Below are 25114 nucleotides of genomic sequence, written 5' to 3'. Positions count from 1 at the left end.
ACACACACACACACACACACACACACACACACACACACACACACACACACACACACAGAAAGAGTTCATCCCCCACCCATATACTCCAGGCGTATAGTCAGGAGCCTCATTGCGACAGTGGAGGGTTGTAAAAGACCAGATAAGCCACTCTGGGAATGGGACCACAAATCAGACGCAAGAGAAACTTTTTTTCCTTTAGGGTCTTCCTACTCCGAAGACATCTCTTTACACAAAGAGAATAACTTTTCCACTGAATGGAAGAAAAAACATATATAAGAAATTTGCAAATGGGATAAAGTAAGGATATTTGCGCTTTTTTAAATCTAATTTATTTTTTTTTTCTTTTCTAACAGGCTTCCAACAGTCTGTTTTATATAAGCAAATCAGTCTTAATTTCAGGTGTAACTTAGCAGCACGATTTTTTATTGGCTTTATAGGCCTTCCAGTGATTTGACTCGCCAAGGCTTTTCTGATAAGCTTAAAACAGGAATCTGGAGGTGCTGCTCCAAATCGGCCAGGCTCCGAGAGACTGTCCCAGAATAAAACAACGGAAGTCTTTTGTTGGAAGGGCCCGCTGTGATTTCTAAAGGTGCGTCTCCTGGGCTCTGTTGTATGGCGCTGAAAGGTGTCAGAGCAGAGAGGTTAGTGGCTTTCAAACTTCATCACCATGGCAAAGTGGTTCAAAGAGTTCCCTATCAATCTGAAGAATGGTACCGATAGGATCCGCTCGGCCTCGGAATCAGGGTCCCAACCGAGAGCCAAGCCCGGGCTGGTGGCCAGCATCGGTACCAAAGCAACAGGCTCCAAAGCCGGTCAGCGCAAAAACTCCTCCGCTGACAGCACTGGAGGAGGAGGTGGAGGTGGAGGAGTCAGCTCTCTCCTGTCTGGAAGAAACAGAAAGAATTCAGCCATCGAGTTGGGCAGGAACGGCTCCAGTTCACCAAAGGATGGCAAGGTTTGGGACACCCTCATACCTGGGAAAAGTCGCAAGAACTCCAAAGCCGAGCCCGTGCTTGAGGAGCAGCACCGGGCCCCGAAGAGCTCCGCGCCGGCCTACATCAGCCGGCTGATCAGGGTGGACAAACAGGACAAAAGCCCCAACTTTAACAGCGGTACCATCATCAGTCAAGTGGTACCCGAGGTGGAAAAAACACCAAGCAAAACAGAAACAGTAAGTCGCAATCTCAGCCTGAAAAATCACTTAATATTACTAGAATAGTTCTTAGCTGGGACTCTATTGTGCTTTAATCTCCCTCTTACATTAGTCTACTATAATAATCATGTGGGAGAGAGTGGTCTCATTGTGGTATTTGCATCTGCATGGTTTCACTATAACAATATTTAATTAAATATTAGGCTACTCCTAAACTTCAGATTTTGCTGTGATATTTGAGGCGATTGAAGGATTCATATTGATCTGCAAGTGTGATTATTTAATATATTTTGCTAATTATTCATATTACATAAAGTAAATTCCCCTACTCATATGCAACAGGTTGTTTTAAAGTTGCTGGCTGATTTGCACAGAATTGTTTCCTGTTCATTCCCTGCTGACCCATATGTTTTAATAGAATGACATGAATTATTAACTTAAATGCAATCTGTGGCCCCTTTCCAGTGCAACACACTCTCCTCCAGCAAGAAATAATAACATGTGGTGTCATCAGTACTGTTGACAATGAAAAAGCGAGGAGTCAGTCCAAGCTCTGAAAACTGATAGTATTGTTTCAGTTCATCCCTCCCCTTTTGTCACTTCCCATTGTGTCCACTCCTCCCAGTCTGTCTTTCTATCTATCTCTCTTTCTCTTCCTCTCCACCCCTCACCCTTACCCCCCACCACCCTCGCAGCTCTGAATACAAAGCTGTGGTCAGACAACCCCTACCTATTTACCCTAACCTCACTCTCCTGTATGTGGTCCGGCGTTCCCCTTCCCTCACCACTCCACCTCACTCCTCTTTTCACCAGATTCACCCCCCCTGGTGAAGGCTATCAAGTTATAAAAAGCATTGTTGTCATTTGACACTCAGGTGCGAACCCAAGTCCCCTGCAGCTTGGCTTTGAAAAAAAAAAAAAGAAGAGAAAGGCAGAGAAGTCAGGGAGATGACAGTAGAGAGATGTGTGGTAAAAAAAGACAAGATAAAAGAGAGGAGGTACAGAGGACTGGGGGTTTTATGTTTCAGAAAAGGGGTAAATCCCCATTCTTTCAGACTTTCAGACTTGCAGCAGTAACTAAGTCTGATTGGATTGGCTATAGGTGTAGTTACTTTACTTAAAGTCGGTTCTATATCACATATATCCACCTATTATTTTTCGAAATAATACAGAATATAAAGTGAGTTTCCTAGGAAGTAACGGTGTCTATGTCTATGTCTATGTCTGTTTGTGTATCAATGGTGTGTGTGTGTAAATGCATGTGCCTGTGGCTGCATCAGTCCCACTAAATACTGTGTTTAAACATCTGAATCACTGTATGTGCTTCAGCTTATCAAGCATGGGATCAGACATCACTTCCCCCACTTTTTTTTTTTTTTTTTACCAAGGGAACACAACTGCAGAAAAAGTGGCAACACCTAAAGACGATGGTGTTTTAGATTTTTATAGGCCTACCACTGTCTCCTACCAATCAACCTCTAGATAAGATAAACATGACATTTAATGACACTGATAAGATGAAAGTCACACGTCTCTTCTATGGCAGAACAGAGATGCTTAACTGATATATATGATTGTAAGGAGAGTCAGTATTATGACAAAAGACAGGCCATGAACCTTTAGTCTTACAGCAGTGATGCGAGTTTAGGTATTTTTGTAATAAGCCGATGCCTGTCTGTAGGTCGCTGTTTCTTCTCCTTTGAGAGCAGGTGCTTCATCTTGCATGACTGGGTGGCATTCGACAGCCTTTTCTGTGAATTTCATACTAATACTTTGGAGTTTTAAGCTGCTATCTGTGCATCAAACAGATACTGAGTTCCCCGTGTTCCTTCACCCAGGTGATCATCCTCGAGGATTACGCAGATCCCTTTGATGCTCAGAAGACCAGAGAGCAAAGGGAGGCAGAGCGGGTTGGGGAGAACGACGGCTACATGGAGCCGTACGACGCCCAGCAGATGATCAGTGGTAAGAAACACCCTTCACCAGGCAGCTGACGTGTGTGTTTCTGTGTGAATGACAGGATTCACATTTTTCAGTCAAGCCCAGCTGAATGATTAGAAAATGAACTCGCTCCTCTAGTGCTCTCCGTGCCCCATGGGGTTGCCACGGCAACTGTGTAGCACTAGGACAATGGGTGCAGTTTCCTGCCTCTACTTCCTTTTTCCTGTCTCTGTTTCCTGGTACTATTCTCCAAAAAGGAAGCTGGCCCTCTGCGCCCTCCCCTACTTCACACACAGCTCTGCATAGCCCCCTATATGGGCCTGTCTGACCATTTATCAAAACTTCCCAGCATCCAGGAAGACCGGTGGCCAGTTATCCAATCACATGCTCGCTTGACCTTTCATTCCATCATGCCATTGTTTTACTCGAAACAGCTACACAATAACCTGCTGTGGATCTGAAAATGTTTTATTGTGGTGCTCTCTAGTAGATCCTAGTGCAGTCGGTGCTTTCTCTACCTCCAGGCTTCCTTGGGAAAAGCCCGCAGAGGATGTGATGATGTGACCGGCTCAGTTTATGGAGTTGGTCATCATACTTTGGAAGGAAGCCAGAGTCAGGTGTCACTATGAGTCATTAATACAGCTGGAAATATCACAGTATCTTTGTCTGAATTACAGGCATGACTACTGGTGCTTTCTAGATATTTAGACAGAACAGATTGTTGATCAGCAGTCATTAGTGCTGTGGATATGATAACCAGGCAGGTACAGGTGAATAATGGAATAGCAAAATCTTTATTTATATAGCACTTTTAAAAATACAGTTACAAAGTGCTTCACAATCAAACACGATAAAATTCAGAAGACAAATCAGTAAAACCAAAGACAAAACAATAAAGCCCAAAATGCCAATGAATAGCAACAAAATAAGTTGATAGGAACAACAACAGTCTAAAAAGTTCAGAAAATCACATTTACAGCTTTTAAAACCAATGACACACAACACTTATATTGTTATTATATCGTCTAAAATCTGAGATGATATCCAGTCTTATATCACTATATTGATTATATATCGTTATATTAATCAGCCCTACTCATGGTCAGCATTTTACTTATTTGGTCTGTTCCTGATCATTAGTTTAAAAAATTGTCTTCAGCTTTGAAACTCTGTAATCAGCTCAGATTTTGTATGGCTATGGGAATATTTTCTCTGGTTATATAGGCTGTTTGTCAAATGATCCAACTATATATGTAGATCACACACCTCCTTCTCTCAGTTTTGACTCAGCTAATAAAAAGGCATAAAGCTGGGGTTATACAGTTTCACATCACCACTCCCTGCAGGACAGAGCTCTTGTCCGGGGTTGGCTTCTCACATCTTGTTTTCCCTCCTCAAGAGATCAGACGTCGGGGATCCAAGGACCTGCTGAAGGTGTGTGTTGTGGTGGAGGGCAGTGAGGGAACTCTGGAGGAGAGCCAGCCCGCACCTTTACAGATCTATGATGTCCCATATGAGGGCGGCGGCGACGGCGAGAAGACCGCAGTCACGCGGCCGGAGCTGGACACTCGTCCCTCCACTGAGTACGAGCTGCCGTGGGAGTGGAAGAAGGAACATATTGTCAAAACTCTGTCAGGTACATCGGTCTACATTTGTTTCATTACACCTAGTCAGAGCTGTGTGAAATACTGTGCGAAATGTCCTCTGTAACACACCCAGTGTCACTTATATTTTTATACACTTATAACACTTTCGTATGAATCATTTTCATATGAGGTTTTGATTATAACCTGCTATTCTAAACACAAAACATGAAACTTTTCTGATTTTCAACCTAAGAAAAAATCCATTCTGAGTACAGATCAGAAAAATTAGAGGATTACCTTGGAGAATACTTTAAAAGTGAAAGTAGGAAACTCAGATGGCCAGTTAAATAGTGTGGCAGGGCTTTTTTTTTTTTTTTTTTTTTACCTTTTTGTATTTTCAAAGTAACTCTCCCCATCCCTGACTCTGCTTTATCCTAGACAAACTGAAAATATATTTGTCTAAAAGTCAAACAACGCAGCCTGACATTTCTACTTTGATGCACAGGCGTTTTGCCAATAGCTAACTGAATAATGTCTCACAACATCAAAGTGCTGTATTCTTTGATTTCTTCTACATTTCCTGAAGGATTCATCGCCCAGTTTGAGTCAGTAGTTTTTTTTATGTATTTGCATAAACTTCATATCTCTGCTTCCCACTCTATTTCCCCCAGCACAGTTTGACAGCCCTGAACGCCCCTCTTTAACCAAAGATGAAGCACCTCACCTTACACTCACAAGGCAACCCCAGCATCCACCGGCCCAGCAGCAGCAGCAGCAGCCGCCGCAGCATCTCAGGCAGAAAAGCTGGACTCAGAAGATCCTGAAGTCCTCTCCAACTTTGTCTCCTTCCTCCAGCCACAGCAGCAGTCCCGAGACCGAGGCCTGCCGTGTCGACCCGTCTTTGCCCCTTGAGAAACAGAGGTGAGGAGCCTTCTGCATTTAGGAGGCCTCTTTGACATGGAAGCATCAGTAGGCTTTAATATGCACAAAGAAACTTTGTTAATCCAAATCTCTCACTTAACTTTTGGTTTGCTGAATATGCTGTGCTACATTTGGAGGCAAAAGACAGATGCCATGATGCAAAAACATCAAAGCGCTGTGTTCTTTGATAAAGTCCCTGGAGGATTCATCTCTCAGTTTGAATTAAAGCGTAGAGTCAGATATTTCTTGAAATATTTTCTTTAACTGTTGGGATTTCCGTCTAGATGCCCACACATTCAATTATCTAAACTATGATACTTAATCATAAGAAATTTTAGAGAAATATCAGAATGTGTGTGCATGTGTTTTTCATACTTGGAATAAACTTTACCCCAGATTTTTCATACATTTCACTGTTGCATAAGAATGAGGTTTATTTCCAAAGGGGATTTGGATAAGTAAGGTTCTGCTCTTTATCAGTAACAGATGAAATGTAATCTCTTCAATGCCTCCCCTGTCTCAGCTGGTACCATGGCTGTGTGAGTCGGCAGGAGGCGGAGTTTCAGCTGCAGTCCTGCAAGGAGGCCAGCTTCCTGGTCAGGAACAGTGAATCCGGCACCAGCAAGTACTCTATCGCCCTCAAGTGAGTGTAACTCGCAACTGTATCTGTTTTCTAAAGGGCACGGTTAGTAGTTATTAATCACATAATTTACGAGGGAGTGAATGAATAACACCAGTGACTAATAGTACATTTTTATATATAATAGTTTACCCTCTCCCGTTTATTTATGACTTCTTTACTGGATACACAGCACAGTAGTGATTAATATGATAAATGGACTGCATTTCAATAGCGCTTTTCTAGTTCTTCAACCACTCAAAGTGCTTTACATTGTTTACCTTACATTCACTTATTCACACACACATTCACACACTGATGGTGGAGGCTGCCATGCTAGGCGCCAAGCTGCCCATCAGGAGTGGTTAGGGGTTCAGTGCCTTGCTCAAGGACACTTTGTCACACTCTGGAGGAGCCGGGGATCAAACCAGGAACCTCTGATTAACCAGACGTTCTGTTTTCCTGTATCTTTCTTTGGACTAATAACATTCAACATGATGTATGAATTTGCATCATAAATATTTAAAGTAAGTAAATTTCAAAATACAATTTTCAGGCCCTGGACAAATGATGGCAAATGTTAATTTCCTAAAGATTTTAGAAAAGTCATGAAATCTAGCTAGAGCAGTGTTAACTCTGTTAAAGACTAATTAACCTATTAAAAACAAAAATGAGAGAAAGTGGAACCATTGTGGTGGCATTTTAAGATTTGTGTGTGTGTGTGTGTGTGTGTGTGTGTGTGTGTGTGTGTGTGTGTGTGTGTGTGTGTGTGTGTGTGTGTGTGTGTGTTCATACATCAGTTTGTCTCTGTATAGTGAAGGAATATAACAATTGCTTATTTTACATTTGCTGTTAAATACTGTCCACAATTTTTGGTCAAGCCAACTGCAGATTGTGTTGTTTCTGCTTGGACTGTAATTAGAAAAAAAAGAAGAACTTATCTAGGTGTATGTCTCTTTCATGATTGTTTAAGGAAGCTCATATTTGAAATACAGATTGACTTTCACAACATATTTAGTGTTAAGGCACGGCTTTTGAAGAATAGTTCCTCTTGATCATGGTAATGAAGCTAGAATTCAATTTACAGAGAAGTCACTGAAAACCACTGGTGAGGAAACTGTATGATATGAAGTGAGTCTGTGTCCCTCTGGGCGATTCATTTCTATCTTCTCCTCTTCCTCTCCTTCCACTGTCGTTTCCTCCCCGTCACTCAGGACAAGCCAAGGCTGCGTTCACATCATTGTTGCCCAGACCAAAGAGAACGGCTACACCCTGGACCAGAGCAGCTGCGTGTTCCCCAGCATCCCGGAGGTGGTGCACCACTACTGCACTAAGCGTCTGCCTTTCAACGGTGCTGAGCACATGACCCTGCTGCACCCGGTGCCTCGTATCCACTAACCCTACCCCACCTCATCCAACCACGCAAAACAAACACACCTCTGGATCTGTACGGAACAAAAAAAAAAAAAAAAAAAAAAACATCATTTAAGACCTCATCGCCCATCAGTTAAGCTTCAGTTCCACCTCTCCTTTTTCTTCCCAGAATATTTAGATTTATTTGTCGGCCCATATTACTCTACTTCATGTGTCGTTTGTATTAGTTTTCTTTGAGGTTGCAGCCTGTCTCCTGAGGTGTCCTCACTTTACTTTGATGTGCAGCTGATGCAAAACACCCAGACTGCTGTTTTGCATGTGAACACAAGGGGGGCACCACAGAGAGGGCCAGGCGCTTTTATTGAATAAATGTAACTGTCAGTCCCAGTTTAATTGTGAAAGGACAGATATGAGCTTTAATCTCTCTAATGCTTAACTATCAAGGTGATGATTATAATATTTTTTTTATAATTACTGTTATTATTGGTTGGAAATTGACTTTGAAGCAGAATGTACTTTTGATGAGAGAAACCTTTTAGTTTATGGTTGTCTTTCTCCCCCTGGTGGACGTGCTGGTACACTGCACCGACTGAACCCTCCAGCCTACTGACTCTCTGCTCTTCTTGAAGTTGATCGTGGGAGAAATTCACACCCCTACTTTAGCCTTCCACTCAAAATGTGAACAAAAAAAGACCCGCTACCGTTGATTCATGCCCACAGCAGATTTGTAATGTGCTATTGTCCTTGTCCTTGTTCGTTTTTGTTTAACTGTGTTGTCCTTTGAGGAATTTTACTGTGAATGAGGGAACTGTGTCTACCATCTGCACTGTGAACCATTAAGTGATTCACCCTGATGCAATGTCCAATGGCTCGACAATGTTTGGTCTTTGTCTGAACCGGAGCTGAGGTCATGCAATTTGGGGTTTTCAGTTAAACAGCGTTTTTCACTCTGGATGATGTTTGTATGGATAATCTAATCTACTCTACCAAATAATACATTGCTGATTTGATTAATTGGTTTCGTGTAATTTCTGGTGAGGAAACATTTGCATAGTATGTTATTAAAGTAATATTATTCAATGAAAGGCAATTCTCTGCCAGTAACTTGTTGGGACCTGAATAGAGGGATGTTTCTCAGACATTGATGAGGAAATGAATCACAAATACTGAAACAGCTTTGAACCGCTGCATAAAAGAAATGCCAATCCTGTCGTGCACTCTCCTATTTCAATATTGTTTAATCTGACTCCATTAAATACAAGGTTACAGCTGTTCCTCACCCTCAGTGCTTGGAAACAGAACAGCAAAATGAAAAGTGCCGACACCGTTGCATGTACTAAATTCTTTGTTTTTTATTTCTGTCTGGATTTGAAATATGTTTTGCATACATTGTGCGCAGGTCTGCTCTTAATGTAGTGACAAGCTGCACACATTTTTGGGCAACAGTATGTGAGCCCAGTGTCGGCCATTAGTAATAAAACATAGTATAACTGATGTTAAATCATGTCTTTTTCTTTGGAGTGAGGCCATTCCCATGTCTTTTCGTGGATTTATTGGAAGGCAGTGTGTAGTTTTTGGCAGAGCACTCCAGCAGAGGTAGGTTATGTGAGGAGACACCTGCTATACGTATTTCACTGTTTGCTTTTGGTATGTGGACACCTGTTGTTGAAACATGAATGAACTATAAAAACAGATTATAATAAAAAAGGTCCTGAATTTCAACACTGGAGATCCCCTGAGCGCTTTCCTTTGATGCCAGTAAATCATTTACATGATGATTAGTTGTAGGTGTTTGAAGGTACAGCAGAATGAAAAAAAGCAGGACTGCACTTTTCAAAGTTCAAAGATCCAGCTTCTTCACATAGTTGAAATGGCTGAAATGACTTTGAATGAATCCATAGACGTAATTCGTTGATTTCTGACAAAGTTTTCTCTAATAAATCTTTAACTCTGCATCACTGATTGTGCTGTTACTATCATTTGCACTATCATTCAGGTGTAAAACTGTAAAAAAAAAAAAAAAATAAAATAAATAAATAAAAAAAGTACCATTCACTGCAAAATACACTCTTCAAAGTTCTCACCGGTGTTGGCTGGACCTCCTGGGCAACTGAGAATTAACTGGTCTTGAGTGTTCATTGTATTTTGAACTGGGAGATGAAAGGTATCGTGTTACAAACATCTACAAGACATCCACTGTATGGGAGCCATACAACCACTCACCTAGCTGATGAATAAACAATAAAAATGAATTAAAAAAATGAATAGTGAAATAGTGAAATTACAGCACTTTTGTCTTTGAAAGAATATTTCTTGATTTCATTTTGTAAATCCCAAATTTCTGGATGAAAAAAAAAATTATTATTTTTGCAAATAAGACAATCTACAGAGAATATTGGAAATGGTGGCGGGGTTCTTTTTTCTCCCTAATGTGCAAAACAAACCGAACCGAAACTGAAATCACGGCCCATAAATTACAATACAAACCAAACAATCGGTTTACTTAACCATTACACCCCTAATAGTACTCTACTTTGCTTAATGGAAATAGATTATGTTGCCATCTTGGAGTCAAAAGGTGAAGGAAAAGGTCGGATGGGGAGATTGTAGCCATGTGTGAGGATCATGTTAAAGGTTGAGCCTGGGACAAACGACTTAGGTACTTGCAATAAACACCGTAACCGCCTTACGTAGGTCTAAAGTAAATGCAGCACTAGAAATGGACAAAGAACAAGAGTAGTATCATTACACCGATATCAAGGACTCTTAACGTGAAGGAAAAAACGAGCAATTGACACCATCCCTCTCCCCTTCCCTCCCTTCTTACGTATCTGTATCTCTATCGTTCGCCCCTCTCCTTTACCGTCCTCACTCCATCAGTGTTACCCAAGGCTGGTATCTGTCTGTCACCTGGTTCTCCTTGACTCCCAGGAAGGACATTACCTATATGCATTGTTTAGCTCGTGCTCAGATTCTGTTGCACTCAGTGCCAAGTGTTGGTGCATTAATTTGTGAAGGCCCATGACACAGAGGTTAGGTTTCATTACTCCAAAGATGCCAGAGATATATTTCCATCTGATGTATTCATTATCTTACAGAAAACAGTCAGCTGTATCTGCCAACCTTCATGAAAAGCTGACTTACGTGGCACTGCTATTTGCTAAGCCACAAAAGGTCAGACTTGGTGCAGCAAGGTCTAATCTTTATAAATTAGGGGTGGCAAGGCGTTGTAAGTCATATGTCTCTTGACTGCTCTTTGGCACAATGTAGTGTAGCCGTGAGGTCTTCTATCAAGATGGATTTCATGTACCTGAGGGAAGTAGCCCTTCTCAAATTCTGCCCTAGAGAGAGATACACCAAGAAACGAATCAATCATCATATGATATAGGCCTGGATTCGTGCTACCTTAGTTATACTTGAATGAATAAATTCATTTTGTTGTCAATGGTTTGCCATTCTACTCTCCCATGTGAGGGCCATGTGGGCCGCCTCTCTTGGGCTTGTGTGACAGCCAACGCTGCCCTACTCTGTCTGATGGACATGGCAGTTTGACATCTGGGTGTCGCTTGACCTGGTCTGTTGGTAACCGAAGTGTCCCTGCCATCCTTATCAGATGCTTCTGTCTCTGTGCCAGTGACATAGCTTGGCTTTGTGTTCCTCATCTCCTTACCCCACACTGGCAGCACCAGCCATGTGTGATTCATCAACACAGACCCTGGCAGTTCTGTTTGAACAGGTTCACCTGGTAAGGTCAGCTGTGTCTTAGATACTGTTTGAATGAAGTATGGCACCCATGGTTACCTTTACCATGGTTGAAAAGGCATGTGACTGAAAATTAAATAACTTTTAATGAACAAAATGAGTTTATATATATGAAAAGAAAACAAGATCAACATTTGTCCATGAGGTATGGTAAAGCAAATGACTGTGGGAGTTAACCAGGGCCGTTTTCTTGCCTGGGCATCAACCTCAACTCACCCCCCACCCTCCGACCCCCTTTTATCAGTATTCAGCCACAAATGGTCTGGTCCCCTCACCCACTCTTCCCAAAAACCAGCACCATTTGGTGAGCCTCAGCAGCCGGATTGTCCTGCAGATCCAGCCAAACCAGGTTTGTTACAGGTTATTTTGTGACAAGGGCAGGTTAGCAGGTGGTGCCATTGCTAGATTAGCTCATTAATAAGGTTAGTATCAGATGACCAGAGACCAGGAGAGGAGAAGAGAGGAGAGGATAGGAGAGAGGGACAGACCTGGAGTCTACCAACCACTCAAAGTGCTTCACAATGACCGGGAGAGAAGAAGTTTGTGGTTCTCTTACAAGTGTTTGGTGTAAACAGAGTTTGGTGTATACAATCAGTTTCTGTGTAGACCCTCACATTAAAAGAAAAAAGTACAAAACTGACCATTTTAGAGGCTAATTTTCTAAATTTTCTCTGGAAGGAGAATGTCCCAGGACCCTCCTACAAGACTTTGGGCTCAGCCCCTGATACTGACAGGCCCAGCCAACGCCCCTGCATGTCATTACAGTTCATATTGCATTAGTTTTCCTTTAGGCTACAACAGGGTTAACCGCCTTAGAAGCTGTTTTGTTTTGAATACTGTAGCCTACCTATCCACAAGCTGCGTACACAACACTGAGACATTCAAACCACCCAATCAGAAAAAGCTTTTGAAAACAGCGAGAGCCAAACAATGTTCGCAAACAGGAGCAGGGCGAACCTGCCTCCAGATACTGAGCCGGCGTCAGTTTCACACTATTGCTGCAGGTAAGAGGAGGAGGCGGTTCAGCTGATCAATAGACCTCAAGCACAATTACATCCAGGAGTGACAAGATACTGTGTTAGACAGGGGGCGATCCGTGATTCACTGCTCTCTGTTTCATTCTCATTTATTCTTTAAAGTGACAAGCAGCTGTAAAAGCCAATGAGGTGCAGAGAGACGTGTTGATTTACTAATACAGCCAATGGTGTGAGTGAGACACTGAAGGACAGCAACTGTGCTCACAGTCACAGCAGCTTGAACATTCCTTGATGATTATACTGCTGTTTTCCAAGCTACATACTTTACTGATATACTCCATAAATTGGATTCCCCAAGGCCAATCACTCCCAACTTTTGCTGGCTCTTAATGCACAAACACACACGCACACACATGCGCATACACATGCGAATACTCTGTCTTTGTCTGCCTTCAAACACTCTCTTTCTCTTTTTCTCCTCCCTCTGTCCCTGTCTCTCTTTTGAAGAAGTTTTCCAGTGCAGATCCAAGTCAAACATCTGGGTCAGTTTATATCTGGTGGAACAAGACTTGCAGGATATTGTTGGCAGGATGTGTGAGCTGGAGCAGTTTACACTGTGGGAATCCCCAGTACACACACACACACACACACACCAACATGGACACTCATTCTTTCCCTATCTCTATCTGTCTCTCTGTCCTCTCTCTCTCTCTCTCTCTCTCTTACACACACACACACACATACACGTACACACAAAATTTGCTGACATAGTTTCTCTCTGCACCCTCCAACCTGATCTCCAGGTGCAGAGAGTAATTCCTCACATGTTGATGAATCTGTCACAATGCTGTGTGGTGTGAGGGGGTTTTATATATGTGAGAGACAACAAACCAAGATTAATAGTTGGTTAAATGCCATGTTTAATATTTCGAAGAATGCGTTGGTTATTACCAAAAAAGATTACAAAATAGGTGCAAGGAAAGGGATAAATCATATTGGAATGTTCAACACTGAATACATAATAATTTGATAATCTGTAACTTAAGATATGTTCACAAATTATTCATGTGCAAGAGATGCTCAAACACCCTGGTGTGCATTCTGCCATCTTCTTTTCCAGTGCCATAATCATACAAGAGCGTACAAGAAGCCATCGAAACTGCTAAATCTGAACATAACATTGTAAAGGGATGAGGTTGAAATATACCCTGTATGTAATGTCACTCATTGGTATGTGAACAGTACAACTAGGTCCGGATCTGTGACTACACTGTGGTGTGAAATATAGCTGCAGAGGGAAAACACTGCCCTTCCTAAATGCCCACAAGCTATTTGCTGGAACGCGTCCCTCTGTCTCACATTCACACTCACAGTTGTACTGTTTAGAAATTGCATAAGACAACAATCCACTTCAACTCCTTCCCCCCTCTCTCTTCTGCCTCACAGTTCCTTTCCCTTGTCTAATTCCTGTTCCTTTCCCTCCTTCTCCCTCTGCCCCCAGCGACCCCCACCCCTCACCCCCATCTCCCTCCCACTTTTCCCACTCTCCCTCTCTTGCTCTGATTCATTCTTTCTTCTCCGCTGAATCGCCTTTGCTATCGCCCTTTGGTTTGTCATCTGTTTTGTACTCCAGGAAGAAGTCATTGCAGGCGACCGTTAGGGCGCCCATCAGAATGATGAACTCGGTGAAATCCACCTCCCCGTCGTTGTTGGCGTCCAAGTCGTTCATCACCTTCTCAACCGCTTCATTATCTTTGGAGCTCTGTCAGAGCAGAGAGAGACAGATGGAGAGACAGAGAGAGGGAGGGAAGGAGGGAGGGAAAGGGTTAAGAATGTCTGCTCGTTTGTGAGTGTGTAGGTGCGCGTGTGGAGTGTGCACATACATCAGAACGTGGGCTTGTCTGTGCTTGTGTTTCTGGGTATGTAAGCACATACCTTCACTTGTGTGTCGGTGCATGATTGCATATTTGTGAATTGCGTTACAGTGTTATTGTACAACCACATATTTGCCTCTTCACACGTACACACGTCAACACACACACAAACACACACTGCTCTTACCCCCAAGTAACTTCCCAGCTCCTCTAGTAACAGCTCCTTCAGTTCACTCCTGCTCAGCGTGTACTTGTCTCCTTCCTTCCCTGAATACTTGTGGAAGGTCTTTATCAGCATCTGCATGGCACTCTCCAGGTTGGAACTGGGCTCCTTGGACATGCTGGAGGGGGTATCAGATCAAAGATCAGTATCTACCACAAAATGCTCGCTCCAGCCCCAGCTGCATGTGCGGCCACATAGCAAACAAGGGTGAAGCAACCAAGTCAAAGTGATAGGTGGACAGATACATGGATGGACTGGAGGAAACAAAGCTAGAGAAGTTTGCCCACTTCTATAACTCGGGCCAAATAGCTCTCTACATGTTGCCTAGTGCAGAGGCTATTTCCGGCCCTTCTAAAGGTGTTCGGATCACTATGTGTGACCTTACTTGGTTTTACATTTTCAGAGGTTTGAATGGAAAGATGAAACAAGCTTTGGAGAAGCTTTCGAACAATCTTACACACATTGTGTCCGGCATCTTGGATCTTCTTGTGCTGGGCTCGTGGAGAGACTGTGCACACACAGACACAGATAAGTCATTGTCAATGATGCTGACTCCCTTTGGGGTCGAAAACCTGCCACCCTCAGCATGTTACAAATGATCATTTCACTTCATGTACTGCATACAAAGCAAGGCAGATGTAAGAACAGTGAAGCCATAACAGGTTTTGATAGTTCCACGAGTTATCTCCCTTGTAAGCTGAATTGGTAATGCAAGGAATGATAACATCACAGTATCAGTGAAAAGTGCTTTCAGTGTAGAACGTGTTGTCTGCTTGCCAATCATGTAACAATGGTCTTAGCATTCAAACCACAAGTGAAACATAAAACTGTCATGCAGTTAACCCACTGGTAATCTCAATCAGAAACCGAGGGCCAAGTAACCTGAGGTGCTGCCATGCATTGACCACATGTGTACAGGTGAGGACAACTCACCTCACTTAAAAGTCTAAAGTTAAAGGCCCCTGTGTATAAAAGATACTATTAAAATAGACTGTTGCTGAAAGAGATGTGAATTAATCATTTATTCAAGTAACTCTACAAGTCCAGTTGCACCCCTTGCAAAACAATCACCAAAACAGGAAGGGATGCCAGTTTCAAAGATAGCTGGCTGTCATCATCCTGAAGTGCACAGTACAGGTGAGGTCAGAGTGGTGGGCAGAGGAGACGAAAGAGGAGGAGAGTGGACACCAAAGCTGACTAACTGGAAAATCTATAGGGGTCATCTGTCTCAGTGACTGACACAATACAATAGGAAACCATGGAGACCAAAGTGCTGTCAGTAACATAATATTGAGTGCAGAAATAATGCATTTACAGCACATGATCCCGATGAAGGAGCAATATTCACTTGAAGCCACTAACCGTTATGAGCAATAGCATTCAAAAAATATGATGGCATAAAAATAAATATGTGGCAATGATTTGGAATTACCATGTTATAATAGTTATTAAGTACAGGATGACTGTCGTTCATAGATTTTGTAGATTAAATATCTCTGTCATGTAATAACTCCCTGCAACAAATCACATCAACTTCACACAATTCCTTACATCATTCCATCATGTGAATTAATATCATGTGACGCTCTTCCTTGAAAGTCATCTGTCCAGAGAAATCAGACTGCATCTTCTCAAGAAAAAAAAAAAAAAAAAAAAAAAAAAATCCCCAAAGTTGCCCTCCCCAAAAATTGGTTTTCAAGTTTCCTTAGACTGGCACTGTTGGTTAGCATCCATCACCCATGCATTACTGCAATTGAGGAATGTGGATTTGCAGCTCTTTGCTACAGTTGCACACCTGATAAAATACTGGCCACTCCAAGGAAACACACATCACATACAGAGGAGAAAGTATAGTGCCGTAACCCCTCCAAGCTGTCTATCTTACCTGACTGCTGATGGAGGGCCTCCTTTGTCTCTGAAGAGGTGCAGACGACAGAGCCAAGGCAGAGATGGATGGGGAGAGAGTTTGCCAGTGGCTTAAATATCACTTGCACCCCCCCCCTCCTTTACCCACTTACGTACACCCAGCTTCTGTTTCTGTCCTCCCTCTCTCTATGCAAGTGCTTTCTCTCTCTTACACACACGCACACACACATGTGCACGCACTGCATGGAAGCTTGACCTCTACGAGGAACCAAGCCGCTCCACAAAGCAGGCCAAAAAAATAGCTTATTGTCACAGTTTTATTTATTATTAGCCATTACATTTGTTACACAGATTAAGCAAAAATGATACAGCGTTAAAGATTCGCGGTAAAACATTGGCATAGTGGGTTTTGCTGGACGTGACAGTGGGTAGAAATGAGCCAAATCGCTAAACACACACACATTTTACATTGCTTGGCAAAATGAATCAATTCATAGATAAAGATAAAAGCCTGCACAATGTATTAGGAATGCACCCATCGATAATTAATCACAGAGACATTTTGGCCAAATGAGCCTTGACCACTATGCACACATACATGTACAGTATGTACACATTTATATTCACTGGGAGCATTCACAACACAGGCTTGTACCTTTATTTAGTGTCTATAATGAATCAGACTGTTGTGTGGCAGAGGTATGCTGGTGCAAATATTCCCTGTTGCAATTTGCTGCTTTTAGCACCAGCAGTTTTTTACCTGCTTGTAGCACAAGATGGGTAGAATCTGCGACATAAGACAGGAGGCTTAAATTATGTGCCAGAAATTTCCCTTTTTGAAAGTAAACTTAGTTGACTTTTCTGTGACTGACAACTTATCTGCCACTCTGTCCATCTGCCATTCCAAGTAGGTTAAAAAAAAATTATTAACTGTGGCAAATGTATTTGCAAATACTGTTTCACTAAGTTCTATTCAGTATAAATCCAGGAATCACTTGGCAGTGCGAGTAAAGTAATTTTAATGCAGGTCAATAAGGTGAATTTTGATCAGTCCAGTTTCTAGTTTCCTGGAACCAGGAAACTATGTGAGATGCAAAGATCACATTACAGATTTGTTAGCCTAATGTGGAGAAAGGTTACAAAGGTTGCAATGTGTTTAAGCATGCCTAGCATATTGGGGAAAATAATAAGGTATGCAGCTTGCCAGTGTATATAAGACGCAAAAGCCTGAGGCCTATGTACATAGCAAGCAGGAGGCTGGCTGTAGATGGTGCAAGAGAGTGATATGTTTTTCACAGGAAGTACCATGATAAGAAAAGAACGTATAAAAAAGGTATTAAAAAGGATATGGCAGTTAATAAAAAGAATTAAATGGAATAACAATATACTCTAAATTATTAAAAATTGTCCAATGGAGCTCTATTGTGTGTTAGTAACAATAGATCATGCAAGGAATGCCACTACTACGAGTATACTGTGTGCTGAAAGCTGAGTGGAGCGTCGATGAGAGTATTTACAATGGGAGTGCCGCAGTGAGGCAGGGTGGCCACATGACTCAGGTTTATCTTGCCCATTTGCTGCTGAGGAGTTTGAAGTGCCAGGTGCTGTAACAATGCATAAGGTGCAATTTTGGTGCTGTGCCCAAAATGTGCCTTAAGTTCTATGTCACAGGCCTGGTACTACGTAGCAGGCATGCAACATGAACCTTTTTTCTCATGGCTGCATTATTGATGATGAGACAATTTACAAATCATTCAATTTTAATCAACAAATTGTTTGCATATAATGTGACAAATAGTTATGTTTCCCTGAAACTTCAAGTAATCTCTATAGTGGTCCAATTAAGAAAAAGTTAAATACAAAACGCCAGCACTAAGTCAAGATCTGTCGAGCTTGAACAGAGGCCTCTATAATGTTAATACAATGGTAATATCTGTTAGATCAATTACTTGTAGCATGCCATATCTTATGCAATGGCATGCTGGTAAAAACCACACCACACAGATTCATGACTGATGGCTCAGTATTCTGGAAGACTACAACCAAAATGAGCAGGATCACTGCAGCCCAGTACCGCTTTCAAGTAATTGTGTCCTAGGGTGTGTTCCCCTTCAAATGCCTAATCCAGTCGTTTCCTAATGCCGGGGACAGAGGGATCCAGTTGCAGGTCAAACAGGGTCTCCCAACTATACAAGGGTGTGACTATAAACCAAACACGCAAGCCTGACCAACTGGCGTCACAACCAGAGGAAAACAAGCAACTAACAGCTTTAAGAGCCACCAAAACAAGGGTCAAGTTTCTACTGAGACCTTTTCGTGTCACTCCCCCTATCCAGCGTTACCATGGGTCACTTTAGATACTGTCTTGTCCAGCTCCTGTGTAGGTAAACAGGTAGAACATGACCGTTACAGTGCCACTGCTTGGGAGATCAAGGATAGATCCCGCTGGGGCCACCAATGAGAATTACGCATGCACGGCACTGTAAAACACTTGAGATAACAGCGTCCACCAAGTAAGATCTGCTGTGAGTTTCTTGATGGAGTTTTCTTGTTCTTTCCTATCAATTTTAATCCATCCATCCATGGAGAACTTCCCTGGCCTGCTTCCCCGGTCACCAGCCCACTCCCATGGGACTATTTTGGGCTCTCATGTGACCATAAGGGTCCTCTGGTGTGGATTCCATCCTGGGCCCTTAATTATTTAGCCATGGGCCATTATTAGGACAGGCCACACCTGATCCTCCATCTCCTAATCCATGGTTGACTAAGACTGTAGAGCATATAGCCTCCAGATGATCTGAACCTTCCTGGGAACTACAGAGAAAAAGAGAGAGGAAGGCAGAGAGAGAGAGAGAGAGAGAGAGAGAGAGAGAGAGAGAGAGAGAGAGAGAGAGAGACCAGAGTGGACTAGACAAAAAGGGAGAGGGGGGATATAAAGTATACTATTAAGAAGAGCTGAAGTAACTCAGTGCTTCAGCAAAACAATTTGTTTATTGTCACGCCAAATCAGCTCCACATCAACGTGAGGGTGGAGGGGAAAGTGGGGGGGTGTAACGTGGAGAAAGCATTATTGACAGATTTTCATGCAAAGCTAGGTGTATAATGCCATGCCAACCAATGTTTTAACAATGATCCAGTGAGGCCTGACCTAGGTGCATACAATGAAATGTATAATAAGCAGAGAGGGATTGCATGATACAGCAAGACATCGAGTGACAGACCCAGATGGAGAAAAAAAAAAAATCTGGAGGGGAAGGGGTGTAAACCAGGGGGGCCTTGCTGCAGTGGTGCATTACATCGTGTTCAGTGACACAGTGGTCGCATGTGTGGCTGTGGTGCAGCAGGGATGTGGTGTCATACAGGGATACAGGGATGCTTTCTGACGGTTTCACAGGGATATTGCATGCACACAATAATCAATGTCTGCATGCTCTCATAGTATATCAGTGAGGTAAGTGTGCTACATAGTGGGACATACATACACATTAACACAGTGGTAAGTACTGGTAGAATGGAATTATTCGAGTATCATGTACATGTATTTATCAAATAGGAAGAGTGAGAGTTTAATCTGGAGCTGGGTTTGTAGTGTTTGGCGTTGAACGTATTTTATTTCTAAACTGTGTGCACTGGAAAAAAAAGACCGTTTTAGTGGTTTACTGACTTATTTTGGCATTGTTTATGCTGTGCTGTGTGTAGTGTTGCACGAGAGCCTGTAGTGTGATGTGGGTGAAGGAATGTATTGTCCCCTATGAGGTCGCCTCCTCCGGCTTCTTCTCCTCCTCTTCCTCAGCGGCTGCAGCCGGCTTCTCATTCGCATCCTCCGCTTTTTCTGCTTCCTCCACTTTCACCTCCTCTTTCGCCTCTTCTTTAACCACTTCTTTCACTTCCTCTGCCGCTGCCACCGCCGCAGCTGCTGGTTCTGCGGGCGCCGCTGGTTCTGCTGGTGCTGGTGTCGCCTCTGCTGCCACCACTGGCGCTGCTGCTGGCTTCTCCTCGGCTGCCTCGGGCTGCGTCACCTCCTCTGCCTTGGCTTCTGCTTTTGCCTCCGGTTTTGCCTCCGCGTTCTCCGGGGCCGGGGCGCTCTCTGCCCCTGGTTCGGCCACAGGCTTTTGGGTCTCCTCGTTGTTGAGCATGCGCTGCTGGCTGAGCGAGGTTGCAAGATAACCGACCAGCTTCATGTACTCCTCGAAGCCAACCTTGCCGTCCTGGTTGGCGTCCAGGCCCTCGCGCATCTCGTTGACTGCCTTCTTGCTGTCTGTATCCTGAGCAGGCACACAGAACCATGGGACAATCAGGTGTGATGCTGACTACGCCGTAATTCTACCTGAACTCTCACTGGTGAAATCACCATGCAAGATTAGTAACTGGACCTCTATGAGTGTCTCTATTTACATTATTATGCTGATGAATGTCATTCTATCATATAAGATCACATTCCCTATTCACGCATTACATATTACACTGACATTTGGTCACGACACTCATTGACTGGTGCGCATGCAGGGTTATTGTGTGCTTTCTGTGAGGTGGTTATCTAATACCAGTGTTGGTAACATTTCACAGAGATTCATTGAAGATTTCCTAACCGTCAGGATGTTGCTGAGCTGGCTCTCCACAAGCCTCTGGAAGTCTTTTCCTCCTAGACTTTCCTTCCCCTTGGCCGACTTCAGGAAGACCTTCACCACTGTCTGAATGGCCGCCTCCATGACTCCTCACACTGCAGGAGAAGGAGGTCAAGACGGCAGAGGGGAAGAGGAGAGGGAGGAGGCGTGAGAGAGAGACAGAGAGAGAGAGAGAAATAAAATGAGTGTATTCGTGGAAGAAAAAGAGGGGGGAGGGGGAGAAGAGAGAGAGAGAGAAAGATTATGGTTTTAATGAGTCACAAACAGCAGAGCCTGACAGAAATTACTGCCACAGTCCTAGCCGCTGCTAGACCGGCCATGAGCAGGAGAAAGCAGCAGAACAGCAAAATTCGAAAAGCATACAACTTTTGAGATGGACAGGCGGCCCAGTGGAAAATGAAACAGAGTCCCTGCGAGGCTCGTCGTTTCAGGTGTTGAGTCTAGAGCCACAGCGAGGGATGAACAGTGACGTGAGCTCAGTTCAGAGGGTGAGAGGGAGTCTGATTGAGAGACAAGCTGTGATGCACAATGGAAGTTCTGATCTTTGATAGGTCATCTGATCTACTGAAGCTACCAAGGGGACTAGGTTTCAGATTACCTAAGGGATTACCTACCAACTGTCTGTTCTTCTCTCTTTTCTCTCTCTCTTACCAGCTGAATTTATCTCTCGTTCTGATTCTCTCTTCCTGTCTTCCTGCCCCCCCCCATCCCGTTCTGCCCCGTCTGACGTCCTACTCAAACCATTGCCCTTCACACGGTTGTATCCTGGTGTGTTTGACAGACAATGAAACAGTATACGGATTTTAAGTATTGGATTATATGTGTTTACAGAGCCACTTGACCTTACATATAATAATTAAAACCATGCAAGTACAATGTATTTGGGAGCCTAAGTAGATGTGATATGGTTCTCATTACACACAACAGATCTAGATGTAAGATATTCTACAGACTGTGCACAAAATGCAATACATGCCAGTGGGTGACACATCCTTGTAGGAATTCCATTCATTGCTGTCTGTGGAGATCACTTAGACAGGAATTTACAGGCCGACTGCAAGCTAGTTTGCCCCAAAGCAGCGAGGGGATATTCAGTTTGTAAGGAAACTCGTCTGCCGGCTTCACTATTCAAATGCGGCAGAGCAAACAAGAGCTTATTCTAGTGGGAAAACACACAGGCTCCTCGTTTCACCAGGATACTGTGTCGTTCATGTCAGGTTGCACATGACAGAAATCTGAGTGGTCGTTTGTAGATAGCAAATTAATGTCTCATCACTCAGAGGAGTGTATGTCACACTCAACCAACTGACCAGCCCTTTCCCCACTGCAGGCGCCACAAGCAGGGGCCAATTAGGAAACATGCCTGTTAGTCTAATTATGCCATGAGGGAGAGCTCTGACATATATAGGCCTATTACAATCTAAAATTTCACTGCCCCCCGTTCCCATCACAAATTGGTGCAAAATCTTTGTTTCTACTGTGACCCAATCTGCTGAACAGATCACAAATTTGCATGTGGAGGAAACACAACTGATTGGCAGTAAGGCTCCCATTAAGCAACAATCACACGATCATGCATGCTGATTCAAATTATGCATGCCGTCTTCATATGAAATCTGCATAATTCCCACCCCGGATCATATTTTTGTATCAGTTAATTGTATTCTATAGACATAAGCTGCGTTTTGAAGGGACTTTCAGGGGCCTTGCTCCTGCACACCCCGCTGTGACACACCCTCGACAGCCTGATCACACAAGGGCCATCGAGCCCTATCAAAGAAATACACAGCAAAGACGATGTCATTTCTTCTATTCCTGGAGTTACATTTCGGTCCGTTCTCACATTCATTATTCACTTACTGACCGGTCTATTATTCCCAACACGTGCAGGGGCCCTAATTTGGACAAATGAATTCAAGACTTGCATTACTTGTCCCACGTCAGAGCTTCGCATTATCCCTCTCAGGATTCAGAACAAACTACTCCCCGTTATTTGTCTTAAAGGGTAAAAAACAACGGGGCAAATAATTAAATATATACAAGCAGAGGTTTCCCGTTTCCCTCCAGAGCCCAAAGGAGATTGAGTGTTGCGTTTCCAAATGGGCGAATGTGATACGGTATGTGCGCAGAGTAATGACAATACTACCGCTCGTGTGGCATGAAATATTAACAGAGGAACAAGTTAGGTTGTGGCTGTAAAATGCAGTGAGCAGGCTCATAGTGTCTGTCTTTCATTCAGGACACAAGCTTGGTTTGAAAATACAGGCAATTTAATGATGAAGCGCCCCCAGCATCCGAACGGGAGAGTCGCCGTGACTGCCAGCATTCATCATTAACAGTATGACATGTACTCTGAAAAGTTTTAGAAAACTTTACGATGCTGGCTTAATTGTCAAGAGTGACACAACTGCGCACAAAAATGCACTACAAATCAAGCTGACGTCGGTTTTGTGGGCCTGCGTATAAAAACTGTCCTGCGTAAAATGTTGATTTTACGCAAAATTGCGCCTTTACGCGGAACCCTTATGCGCCCACTAGATAAACTATGTTGCGGTCTATTATTGAGCCACAGACTTCAGTTTTGATAAGTAAACAGAAATTAATCGGCAGCTTATCTGCTGATGTACACTAAAATATCACGTCTTTCCGAATGGAAATATATGCTAATTAAATAATGGTGAAACTGGCAGCATTTCATTGCACATCAGTAATTAGTCTCAAATACGCAGATAAGGTTTTATCAAAGTGCAACTTGAGCTTATAAAGTTGTGAGAGATGGAGTCACAGGAACCGTCCTGCAGCCAGACCGTAGCTAAGTTTCATGAGATGGCTCTACCAAGACTACATCGAAACGTGGCATAAACGATGAGCTATAATATAGTTTGTACGGAGCATAAACCCATATGAAACCAGAAAGACGCATGTAACTCACCGTATAACGTCTACAGGACAAGAGAAGTGTACAAATGTGCCCAAATTTGAGTTTCTGCCCTCTTCTCCGCCTTTCTACGCTGCTTTCAGACCAGAGAACTTGCCAAACTAGTAGGACTGCAGAATCTCTTCCGTGATTTAGTTTTTTTTTTTTTTTTTTCTTAAAAACTTTTCCCCCTGACAAGTCAAAGGGCGTGTACCTGGAGTGAGGAGGAGGATTGGGAATGTGGAAGAGCTGCAGTAACAACGTTTAGGAAAGGGAGTAAAACTGTAGCAAACCCTTTTTACATGGTTTTTGTTTGGTATTATCTTTGGCTCATGATCCAAATGGTTCGCGTCATGTGTGATTTGTGCGGCCAACTATCCAGGCTTGTGGTCTGGTGCAGATTTATAGTGAGGGAAGAGGGGACGGGACGGGTGGGATTACTTTATCTGCTTAAAGACTCAACCAGTTTTATAAGTATCTCACATATTGGAATGCACACATAATTCTCCATGGGTGGAAACTACGACTTTCAGATGCCACAAAAATTCATTTTTTGCATCAACAAGGGTTATCCACATGGAAAAAAGATTGGAAAAAAAAAAAAAAATCTTCAGGGCAATGAAAAGAATATATTAATCAAGAAAGCCAGTTTGAAGAAAAAGTGGGTTAAAGGTGGCCATGCAGCTGTGTCAGATCTCAGAATGGGCCCTCAAGTCTTCACATTAAAGTTGTTTTGAGGTGAAATATCATCAGTGGTGGTTGGTGGATAGTCAAGATGAAAAGCCTCCACCTTTAGATTACCTGGGAAGGCTTTTGGGATTAGTAGCATTAGTGACTTGCCTGTGTGTGCATGTACAAACACACACAAAAGCTCACCACACACGTACACATATACGCGCAAACACACCCAGACCCCTTACTACACCAGGTAGTACCTTCCTCTGTCTGCTGTTGACTCACTAGTCAGCTGCCACACCCACAGTGGCACCTTTCTGTTGAATTTGGATACAAAGTTCACATTGTCTTACCTGCCACAAGAGTACTTCTCATTTAGAGGCAACCCCCCTTTTTGCTCACAAAAATTAATTATAGGCTTTAAAACAGCTGGTAACTATTCAGCACACATAACTCTGTCTAGACATCTGAACTAGGACAGTAGTGACCGTAATGCCAAGAATACACCAACAAAACAAGCACAAAGTAATTAAACTACAAAGTGCCAACCCATGCATAAACAATAAGCCCTCCCAAGCATAATGGGATGTGTTTGGTGAAC

The 25114-nt window shown here is 43.1% G+C and overlaps 3 protein-coding genes across 3 annotated transcripts; 1 reads left to right on the top strand and 2 right to left on the bottom strand.

The window, feature by feature from the left end:
- The first annotated feature begins 37 nt into the window (after positions 1-37).
- On the top strand, positions 38-9316 carry LOC115367731 (SH2 domain-containing adapter protein E). The gene is made up of 6 exons (XM_030063634.1): positions 38-1171; positions 2992-3118; positions 4494-4730; positions 5352-5601; positions 6125-6244; positions 7435-9316. Exons 1-6 carry the CDS (start codon positions 668-670, stop codon positions 7616-7618), a joined length of 1422 nt encoding a protein of 473 aa, XP_029919494.1. The 5' UTR covers positions 38-667; the 3' UTR covers positions 7619-9316.
- Positions 9317-13897: 4581 nt separating this feature from the next.
- Positions 13898-14925, bottom strand: s100s (S100 calcium binding protein S). Its single transcript, XM_030063792.1, has 3 exons — positions 14892-14925; positions 14395-14548; positions 13898-14095 (listed from the first exon to the last, which is right to left on the bottom strand). Exons 1-3 carry the CDS (start codon positions 14903-14905, stop codon positions 13898-13900), a joined length of 366 nt encoding a protein of 121 aa, XP_029919652.1. The 5' UTR covers positions 14906-14925.
- Positions 14926-16599: 1674 nt separating this feature from the next.
- Positions 16600-23974, bottom strand: s100u (S100 calcium binding protein U). The gene is made up of 3 exons (XM_030064131.1): positions 23854-23974; positions 20886-21016; positions 16600-20561 (listed from the first exon to the last, which is right to left on the bottom strand). Exons 2-3 carry the CDS (start codon positions 21003-21005, stop codon positions 20046-20048), a joined length of 636 nt encoding a protein of 211 aa, XP_029919991.1. The 5' UTR covers positions 21006-21016; positions 23854-23974; the 3' UTR covers positions 16600-20045.
- Between the last annotated feature and the right edge of the window lie 1140 nt (positions 23975-25114).

Source organism: Myripristis murdjan, chromosome 11 (genome assembly GCF_902150065.1).
Source record: "Myripristis murdjan chromosome 11, fMyrMur1.1, whole genome shotgun sequence".
Lineage (NCBI taxonomy): Eukaryota > Metazoa > Chordata > Actinopteri > Holocentriformes > Holocentridae > Myripristis > Myripristis murdjan.
This window is presented reverse-complemented; position numbering and strand designations above follow the sequence as displayed.